The following is a 10,752-nucleotide window of genomic DNA, read 5'->3' as shown; positions in this document are numbered from 1 at the left end:
TATCCCTGTCACCACCCCACTGCATGAAAATCGTAGGGCTGCCTCCTTATTTGTGAGGTACGGTGTCCACTGGATACCTAGGCATCCTCAGATGCAATATTCAGGAGGCCAGTTTATCATCATGTTCCTTCTTAGGCACTGGACAGGTGACTTTCATAAAACATCCATACAGCTACAACGCATCCCATTTGGGAGCACCTTCCTACAGCAATGCAGACTGACAGCGAGGGGAGCACCCCTTCTCTCCCAGGATCTCACTGTCCACAGGCAGCTCCCTGAGTTTCAGCAAGTTCAGGCTAAGTGTTTGAGATGCAATTTTAAATATCATTTTACAAGCAGACTGTTGTTCAGGTCTGTTTAAACTTTGATGCATCCCAAAACTGGAGAACGTCTCCCACTACGCCTATCAAAATTCTGTCAATACTTTTCTGGTCCTGGCCACGCCCCTTGGAGCAAGTGGGAAGAGTAACTCAAGCCTGTCCTTCCACTGACAATCATTCACTCAGAAACAGTCTCCCACGGAGAAGCTCACACAGATAAGTCCAGTGTTTGCTTTCCAAGTTTAAACTTGTTTAGGATGTACCAGCCTGACTGCTGCTCCCTTTGCAGCCATTGTTTTGATAATACCCTTGTTGTGTAGGAATGCGCAGCAAGGATAAGATCCACCATTTCAGTGGTCTACAGAACAACTCAACCAAGAAAATTCAGGTTTTCTTTCGCAAGGGGGGGGGGGAGGAAGCCGCGAGACATTTTTATTGGCTCAGGATTTGAAGCTAATTGGGCATGCTAATCTGGTCTCTGCGTGCTGAGCTGATTTGTTTTAACCTTGTATGGTAAGTATAGAATACATCATAAAAGACTTCATGTACCACCTTGAGCTACAAAAAATGTCCTATACCTAAAAAAACAGGCCAGTTTTCAGTGGTTGGAAGTGCATAAAATGTGCATATTCAACATTCCACCTAAACTTGGTCCACACTGCTTGGTCCAGGACCTGCACAGGGCTCCGTTACATTGCATGTTGCCTTGGAGACTGCAGCTTCCGTTTTTCCAGAAATGTTCTTTGTTTTGAGCTCTACAGATGCCAAAGCTGGCAATTGCAACATCACTAACATGATCCCCCAAGGCCTAGGTGCGGCAACACCCATGCATCATACAGTGGACACAGCTTATTGCCAAAATAAATCAAGTTTCAAGGAAAATACAGCATAAAGTGGCAAAGAAGTTTGCTTATCAGAGTCTAGAATATCTCCCCAGGCTGAGAAAAAGAGCAGAGGCCGAGAAGTCCAACTCGGTGTAAACTTTTAACTAGATTGCACGAGCATTGACCTGAACGGAGCTCCAGCACAGCCAATTCAGGGGCTAGCCCTTCAATACAAACACAAGACGTAATGCAGACCGATGTAAGCAAGTATCAGCCGTGTAACTCAAAACACAGCAGCATACAATAATCACCACCCTTAGTGTCACTCCCAGCTCTCCTCAATAACTTGAGGGTTTAAAAATCATTTCGCAGGATTTTATAAATGTACCATTGCTTAGCAAAAAAATGCATTCTATTTCAAACAAATGGTGTATTTACAACTTAAGCATACAAGAAAATCAGCATTCACCCACTGAAACAGAATAATAAATTTACATGGCATATGGTAATAAATAAGTAAAAGTTTTCGGAAGATGGGTCCCCAGGAGCAGAAGTCCGCTGCGGTCTGAGGAGGCAGAAAAGTGCTTTGGCTTCTGTTCTGGAGCAAGTTTGTTTGTTACGTTGGACGGCCTGGGCCAAAGCGGTTTTTAGTCCTGAATTCAGAGAAAACATAACACATTCTGAGCAGCCATCATCATCCTTGAAGAGGCCATTACCGCCAATGATAGCCAAGCCCACTTGACTGCATGAAAACAGCTCACACAAGGTGGAGACGGACATTTGCTTATGGATGTTGGCACTTTACCAGCACTGAATCCTCAGGATGGATAAGGAAGGTCAACTTTTGCAAAACGCATAGTAAGTCTCACCCCCATGCGAAAAACAACATAAAAAGCAAAGAAAGAAAAAAAGTTATGAGTCCTAGCAGACTAGTCCTTTGCCATAATCACACAGAATAAGAAACTGGCAAGAGGATCATGGAGAAACAGGCAAAAAAACCCTGCCAACCCTGGGGCACTGAGAGATCTAACAAAATTGACAGCTACATTTAGAATGGGACAGAAAAACTACCACCAATGCACAATTAACTTACGGCAATTGGTGCTAAGTTATCCACAACAACTTAGCTCTAGAGTCAAATGTAGCTCAGTACAGAACTAAATATGGTTCTTCTTAAACTTTAACTGGGCAGATGAAATCCTAGAACAACCAGTATGTGAAGGGAGTGGCAGGAAAAGGTTTTGATGGGACTAAAGGTGCTTAAAGATGCTGTGCAGTGCAGATTTATGCCAGTTTACTACACCAGTTGCACAGAATGCATCTGTGTCGCTTCCCCAGATGCCCAGGAACACAGCATGCCGGTGCAATTCACTCTTAACTGTAGAAAAATCTGTGCGTGCTCTGTCTCACAAGGAACATTCCGATCAGCAGTCATTAAAACGTATTTCTCTCGCCTCCTCTGTCTCAGTGATGGCTTACCTTGTATTTTTTTCTGGGATGTTCTGGCGGGTGTTGGCTTGTGCCGCTGCCCTGATCTGAGCCTCGAGCCTTGCATAAATCCCAGCTGCAGACTGTAAGCCACAGAAGCCAAGTCAGGGAAATCAGCTACCAACAAGCACTTTGTTCTTACTGCACAGCACAGAGGCAGGTGGGTGGGGAGGAGATACAGCCTTGCTGGCAAGGGACAGGGTGCAGAAGAGCAGGTCAAACCCAGTGTGCGGCTCTAGAACAAGGGGTAGTACATCCAATACGAATATCATCTATATTTGATTTCTCTCACACACATACCCCTCCACATTTCAGCACGTCAGGTTTGGGGCAAAGGGTAGTAGGGTAACTGCAGGTGGAAATCCAAACAAACCCCTCCCTTGCATCTTAGAACCAATCCAAATTGGCACTCGACACAGAAGAGATTTCTATTTAAAGCCACTGGCAAGACCTGTTCACAGATCTCTCTGTGTTCCATCCATTTTGGCCCCAAGTCGGGTATGAAGAGGAGAGAAGATTCCTTTATTTCTTCTCTGGGCCAGCAGATCTCCCAACCTGAATGGCCCTAATCTTGCTAGATCTCCGAAGCTAGGCAGAGTCAGCCCTGGCTAGTATTTGGATGGGAGACTACCACAGAAGTCCAGAGTCACTAAGCAGAGGAAGGTAATGGCAAACCGCCTCTGAACGTCTCTTGTCTTGGAAAACCCAACAGGATCACCCGTAATTTGGCTGCAACTTAATGGCACCTTCCTCCACCACCACCAGGCTAGCAAACAGTGGAACAGGAACAACATAGGGATGAGTCTTAGCCCCATTCTTGGGTGCTTACTACTCTGCACTTTTAAACAGTTGTGCTACTCCTAAATCCTGACCCCCCAACCCCACACACCCACACCCAGACACAGTCACTCTTGGGGTTGGGGAGACAATGAAGACGACTCTGGCCGAGCCCAACACGTTAGAGCCCATCTGAGAGCCCTTTTTTGTGGCAGTGAAGAAAACCAGCATCTCAGCTGCTATGGCCATCTGCACAGTGCCAGGCAACGATGCTGTTCAGGGTCGCAAGAGGCCTGTTCCATCTAGGCTCCCTCAGCAGTCAGTGCAGCCTAACTGGTCTCCCGTTCCTGCAGGGATTCTGAGCCTCCTTCAGTTTAGTCTCAATGCCACCAGGTAATGGTCTGCCCACAATAGAGTTAAATTAATCTTCTCCATGCCAAATCAGATAACACACACACACACACACACACGCACCCTGAACAGAACACCAAATTGAAGGTATGCCTGGCTGTGTTCAAGGATCAGACGTTACCCAAGACAGCCCTGTGGTTGCCATGGTGGCCATGAAGTCCTGAGCAGCATCAGAAAGCAAGACCTTTGCATAGACACTGGAGATCCTTAGGCTGATAGTTCTGGGAGGGGGGATTTCAGCACCAAATGCCCAAAGCAGCTCAGGAAGGAAGAGTGTCAGGCAGCCAGAGGCAAAATATCACGCAGGGATGCATACAGGGATCCACTATTAAATTATGTTATAGTACACCACAAGCTCTTCCTTGGAGCAAACGAGTTTCGTGGAGTGCACCTTTTGTGATTTACTCAACTGGACCAAGACTCAGGCCTGTGCAACACATCCTTACGTCACAGAACTGCAGGGGGTGAAGAGGAAAGACCAGAGGCTCCCCATCCTGGGCCAAAATCCATCTGTAACATTAATGAGTAAAACTCACTTCTTTGTTCTCTTTCGATTTTGCTCGGTCAAGTTCTCCCAGCCTCATTTTTATTAGGTGCCCCGTTATCTCAGCCATTCTCCGTTGATCTGCAAGAAACACAAAACTGCCATTTTGGAAAAAAGGCGATTCCTGTACCAAATTAACACCTTAGACTCTCCCTATAAGAGGAAGACAAATGGCTACACCCTTCACTTCTGCTAAAAGCCATGGCCACGTCTATTCTCACAGCACAATTGCACACAGGACCTAACACATACTTCCCCCCCCCCCCCCCGCTGCCCCACCCACCAGTTAAACCGTCATGGCTTCCCCCAAAGAATCCTGCAAATTGCAGACTGTTGAGGATGCTGGGATGAAAGCCCTAACCTGAACAATTCCAAGCTACCAGAGGAAAGGGAAAGATTGTATCTATACCAAAAACATAACTGTTCAGCACTCTTTTGTACAGTAAGGATGTTATGATTAAGTGCATTAGCCAGCATGCAGCACACATCAAGGGCTGTCTGGGTATTCATTTAAAGCAGGGGTCCCCAACCTTTTTGAGCCTGTGGGCTCCTCTGGAATTCTGGTACAGGATGGTGGGCCCAACCACAAAATGGCTGCCACGGGAGGTAAAGGCAACCACAAAGTGGCTACCACAGGAGGCGGAGCAACACGCACACAGGGGAAGCCCAAGTGCTGGGGAGAAGAGGGGTTATTTTAAAAATACACTGGGAAAGAGGAGTGAGGGAGAATAAAAGCAACACTGTGGTGGCAACAGCCACTGAAACAACATTATTTTAATCTGCCTATCTGATTGGCTCTCCAGTAGCTGCTAGGCAAGTGCCTCACCTGGCCCCACCCACTTTCTACAAACTCTTGGTGAGCACCATGCACCCACAGGAACCATGCTGGGTGCCCCCCGATATAAAACATCTGAATCCCACCTTCACGCCCAATTAGCGCCCTCAAGGCAGCAAATACTTAAAAGAATATACAAATAAACTTTTAAAATTGCACGCGCACACACACATATAAAGCCAAGAAAAAGGTTTTTTTAAATAGTCTTACCTTCTTCTCTCTGAGCATCTTGGTTGAACCTCAGTGATCTGGAAGCATCCCATTTACTCTGTTGCATGCTCACACTAATGAAACAAAGATGAGGCAGTGGGTGTTCTGAACAAATGGACTGGACAAACTGGACTGCTGAACAAGCAGCTGGAAATCAGCTGAATAAGGACCAATAAACCAAAACTCAAGAAAGATAGCCATTGGTCAACAATAGGGCGAAATGGAAGACTACTTAGTCAGCCTCTTATGAATGCAGTTTAAATCCCAGAAAAGAGCAGGCTCATAGACTGGGGTGGAGGGAGGGGGGGCACCATTAGATCAGGTCTGCAGACGGAGACTTTAAATGTCCTCTGTCCCTTTGCCAAGCTATGGCTGGGGAGCCGGCTACAGCCTTTCTTTTAGAGGCAGTACTCAGCCATGGTTATCTGTGCACGGATTAACGTTCACACCTGACTACTACAATGTGCTCTATGTGGGGCTATTCAGAAACCACAATTAATACAAAATGTATTTTTGGCCAGAAAGATTTTGATTATTTTTGGCCAAAACTCAGATTTTGATTATGACAACTATATATGGACATATATACCTCTCATGTAAAATTTGGGCTCTGAGCTTTATTATCTACCCCAAATTCTGAAATGTATATAACTTTCACATTTGCAGATTTTCAAATAAACTTCGTTGAGGATAATACCACCACTGCATGATAAGATAAGATCTCCGAAGATCTAACTACAGACTTGCTGTCCAAATGCCTTCCAGGGAGCTTACAAGGAGGGCAGGAAGGCAACAACACTCCCCAGTTGTATGGTTCAAATTTTGCTGCCCCTGAACATGGAGGTTCACTTTTTTTAAGCCAACCAAAATGTTTAAAATTCACTTTGACATCCCGTGTGCTTTTTAAAGATATTTGGGGTTAATACTTACACAAAAGGAGATGCATCTCGAGAGTTAGACTGCCAAAAGAAAAAAGAGAGAGAAACGCAAAATAAGGTAAAATATTTTTAAAGCTTTCATGGCTCAGTGCTACTTGTTTAAAATTTGCAGGGTGTTTAATCACTCGAAAGTTCTTCCTGAGACAGAATGGGAAGGGGGGGGGAATGGATTGTATAGACATTATATCACAAGGCCATGTTATCACAAAATTTCAACAGAGAAAGCTGCTACAATTCTATGCACTTTACTAAGGATTAAAACTCCTCCGATGCCAAAGGAATTACTTCTGAGTAAGCTGAAGAGCTCCGGTGGCTCAAGTGGTTAAGACGCTGAACTGCAGGCTGTGGAAGGTTGGTAGTTCAGCAGTTCAAGATCCGAGTGTGCCGCATGACAGAGTGAGCTCCCGTCTCTAGTTCCAGCTCCTGCCAACCTAGCAGTTCGAAAGCAAGAAGTAGATAAATAGGTACCACTTTGGTGGGAAGGTAACAGCGTTCCGTGCGCCTTGGTGTTTAGTCATGCCGGCCACATGACCACGGAAACGTCTTCGGACAGCGCTGGCTCTTCGGCTTTGAAACGGAGATGAGCACCGCAACCCTAGAGTTGGATTTGACTGGTTCGAACAAGGGAACCTTTACCTTTTTAAGCATATATACGATCAGATTCAAAGCTAAATTAAATAGGCTTTCATGTAGTACTGAGCAAAGTCCAAAGATGAATGTATTTTCAGATGCAGTTGAGAGGCCTCAGTCTTCACTGATAACTTGGGGAAAATCATTTAATGCCTCCAATTTACCTTCTCCAATACTTTTTCCTTCTTTTGGATGCTGGGAGAAGACCCCTGCTTCTTTGGCTGTTTGATTAACTTCTTTGGCCTCTCTTTTCTTCCTGCTAATGAGAAGAATGTTTTTGAGTTAACATGAAAAGGTAGCCACTGTAAAAACTTGGGCAAAGACAATCCTCCTCTCTCCTCCATTTCCTATTTTGTCCCACAAAACAACGCTGTCTGCCAACTTAAATTTATGCTGGAATTGAAAGGACATGCTGCAATTTTTATTTGTCATCTTCATGGAGCTGCACAGCAAATCAGGTTAAACGGAGAACCCAGCATCACTCAGTTAGAGCTTCTAGGCCAAATAAGGCTTTGCACTTTGGTCTCTCTGGTGCTAGACCACCATTCCGATCATTACACCACACTGGCATTCTGGCAAAGGAGGCTGAGAACTAACCAGCAGTTTTAAACATCATAGCGGGGAGTGCTTCTGGCAACATCATTTCAGGACTTACGGCACAAAGCGGAGAGTGTTCCACAGGGTTAGCAGGTTTACCCAGTTATCCAGTCAATCCTAGCAGGTTTACTCAAAGTCCTACTAAAGTCTCCTCAATGGGCTTGTTCTCATGAAAGTGTTGTTAGGATGGCAGTGTTTGAGCAGATATGACCTTGGGGGGGTCACTTTAGGCATTTTGGCCTACCCTAGATAATTTAAGTTTAAGTGGACTGATCCTCTGTATGCAACATTCACACACCAGCCACAAGCGTCCCAGAGGGAAGCCACACGGGCATCTTGTGCTTTGGATCTCAAACATGCAGAAACAGCACACCAAACTACACACAGTCCTTATATAGATCAGCACTTTTCATGCTCTCTGCACTCTGTGCAGATCGATGCCAATTTAAATACTAAATAGTTCTATCCAGCAGGCCTGTTAACCCTATGGCCCACTTGGACTTTGTGAAACCAATCTGTGATGGGGTTTGTTTTCAAGGAAGGTAAACCTCCCCCCTCTCTCACCCGTCTTCTTCAGTGGCTGGCAGAAACCACTTGCACCACCACAAAGAGGGAAGGACGCACCTGGTTTCTTGTACACTTCTTCTTCATCGCCTACTTCATCCTCCGTGACCTCAGACCCAGTTGTATATTCATCATCTTCCGAGAGCAACAACTGCTGTTTCTATCATCATAAAGGAGGAAGCGTTAAATGTGAGAGACCCTTTCTTTCTTCTTCTCTGCTGCCCACCATTAAATATTTTCAGGCTTGCCAGACAGCTTGGCTTTTTAAAGCAGGCAATATTCAAACAATTTAAAAAACCTGTCTCTTCATTAGCCAATGTCGTCAGAACTCATGTAGTTTCACTAGAATCATAGAGTTGCAAAGGACCTCCACGGTCATCTAGTTCAACCCCCTGCACGAGGCAGGAAATTGAAATTCACAAATACCCCCCCTCCACACACCCAGTGACCCCTTTTCCATGCCCAGAAGATGACAAAAACCCTCCAGGATTCCCGGCCAAACTGGCCTGGAGAAAAACTGCTGCCTGACCCCCAAAGCTGGCAACCCTCCTTCCTCCCCTCTTCTTCCCTCCATGTTCTGAGCTCCCTTCCCCCAGCCCAGGAAAAAAAAAGGGGGGGGATGGCAGTCCGGAATTGGACATATTAATAATACAGGGAAATCGCCATCTGGATCTTTTTATCTATACTGAAATTTTTACTAATGTTGCACATAAATTTTAATGTTTTGTATTTTATGACATTATGTCCTGTACATCGCCCAGATGGGGCGATTAATAAATCTAATAAATAAATAAAGTGGTAAGAAAGGCGTGCAAGAAAGGGCCACGAGAACTAAGCACTGAAGCAACACTTCCTGCCCTCCCTCTCATGATCTGCCTAAATTCACACAATCAGTGTGAAGGAGCCAGTTTGGTGTAGTGGTTAAGTGCGTGGACTCTAATCTGGGAGAACCGGGTTTGATTCCCCACTCCTCCACTTGCACCTGCTGATGTGACCTTGGGTCTGTCACAAGCTCCGGCACAGCTGTCCTTGAAAAAGAGCAGTTTCTGTCAAGAGCTCTCTCAGCCCCACCCACCTCACAGGGTGTCTCTTGTGGGGAGGGGAAGGGAAAGGAGTTTGTAAATTGCTCTGAGACACCTTTGGGTAGTGAAGGGCGGGGTATAAATCCAATCTCTCCTCTTCTTCTTCTTCAGTATTGCTGTCAGGTGGCCATCCGGCCTCTGTTTGAAAACCTCCAAAGAAGGAGAGCCCACCACCTCCCAAGGAAGCCTGTTCCACTGAGGAACCGTTCTAACTGTCAGGAAGTTCTTCCTAAAGTTTAGCCAAACATACTTGGCTGAAAAATATCAGGATTCCAGATTATGGGGGGGGGAAATATGATACATTTCTAATGTAGCTTTTAGGGATCCAAAATATGGGGGGGGGAAATATGATACATTTCTAATGTAGCTTTCTGCACCCCCCCCCCCCCCCACTTCCCAGAAAGAATGTTGCTGCTTTGGTTAAGTTTCCTGCTGGCACCAGAGAAAAAGGGACCCTGCCACTGGCTGATCAACTCCAAGCGCAAAGATTTAATTAATTAATTAATTAATTAATTAATTAATTGTATTTATACTCCGCCCTCCCCACGTGTGGGCTCAGGGCGGCTTACAGCAGTATGGCACTCAGTGCAGTAAAACATAATAAAAACAATTTAAAACAGTTAGTACATGGGCAACGCCCAAGGATCTCGCGTGACTAAAACACTCTCTCCGTATTGCACATGCCCTTTCTTTCCAGGGGAGGTTGCTGTGGCCCCCTGATGTTACTCTGCCACTCAGCCTCCGGCGGTGCTGCTGAACGGTCCTCATTGGTGGTAGTGGTGCCGGCGGCGGCTCCTATTCGAAAGCCTTGCAGGCCCTGCGTCTTGCAGGCCCTGCGGAACTGCAACAGGTCCCGCAGGGCCCTGATCTCCTCTGGGAGCTCATTCCACCAGATAGGAGCCGCCACCGAGAAGGACCTGGCCCTTGTGGCGGCAAGCCTGGCCTCTTTCGGGCCTGGGGTCGCAAGACGATGTTGCACAAAATAGTTTTTTTTGTAGCCAAATCAGATGCAATTCAAAGGATCTGTAGTTCGGGTGGACTCGGAAGATTTTCCTGGATTTACTAATTGGCAGGTCACATGGCTGGCTTTGAAGATCCAGGAAGTGGCTACAGGTAAGGAAAGAGCATTGTAAAGGGAAGGGCAATCCCGGTAGGCATATGCTCACCGCAGCAAGCCAGACCATTCTGCTTGGCACCCAGGGGCAGATCTCCGCCCAAGCAAATGAGGCAGCTGGGAGAAGGCAACAGGCGTGGCTTAGGCCAGTCATCACCGCCCAGATTTGAGATGCTGGCAGCACCACTGGGGCTTGGTGCCTGGACAAGTATAACCCTCATTGTCCCCTGTCCCCCCCCCCCAATTTTGTGTGCCAGCACCCCAACATCTTCAGACAGGCAGATGTTGCATTTTTCAGCCCTTGGGCCAAAAAAGATTGCCCCCCCCGCCCCCGGCTGAACTTTTCCTCCCAAACTCCATTGCCCCCGCCTTCCAAGCTGCAACTAGCTCAGCAGAAGACAAAGGCAGGCAGGCACAG

General features: G+C 46.4%; 1 protein-coding gene across 1 annotated transcript in view; it reads right to left on the bottom strand.

Annotated features, from left to right (window-relative positions):
• Positions 1–1,683: 1,683 nt before the first annotated feature.
• The window catches only part of KIAA1841 (KIAA1841 ortholog), a 35,101-nt gene continuing 26,032 nt past the window's right edge, over positions 1,684–10,752 (bottom strand). The window contains exons 14-20 of the mRNA XM_015425494.1: positions 8,199–8,298; positions 7,142–7,233; positions 6,340–6,368; positions 5,410–5,483; positions 4,357–4,445; positions 2,624–2,715; positions 1,684–1,797 (exon numbers count right to left, since the gene is read on the bottom strand). Coding sequence (XP_015280980.1) covers positions 1,761–1,797; positions 2,624–2,715; positions 4,357–4,445; positions 5,410–5,483; positions 6,340–6,368; positions 7,142–7,233; positions 8,199–8,298 — 513 coding nt within the window. The 3' untranslated portion in view covers positions 1,684–1,760. The remainder of the gene's footprint in view (positions 1,798–2,623; positions 2,716–4,356; positions 4,446–5,409; positions 5,484–6,339; positions 6,369–7,141; positions 7,234–8,198; positions 8,299–10,752) is intronic.

The sequence above is a fragment of the Gekko japonicus genome, unplaced genomic scaffold (assembly GCF_001447785.1).
Source record: "Gekko japonicus isolate JY-2015 unplaced genomic scaffold, Gekko_japonicus_V1.1 scaffold480, whole genome shotgun sequence".
In the NCBI taxonomy this organism is placed as follows: domain Eukaryota; kingdom Metazoa; phylum Chordata; class Lepidosauria; order Squamata; family Gekkonidae; genus Gekko; species Gekko japonicus.
The sequence above is the reverse complement of the archived record's forward strand: the minus strand, read 5'-3'. Positions and strand labels throughout refer to the sequence as shown.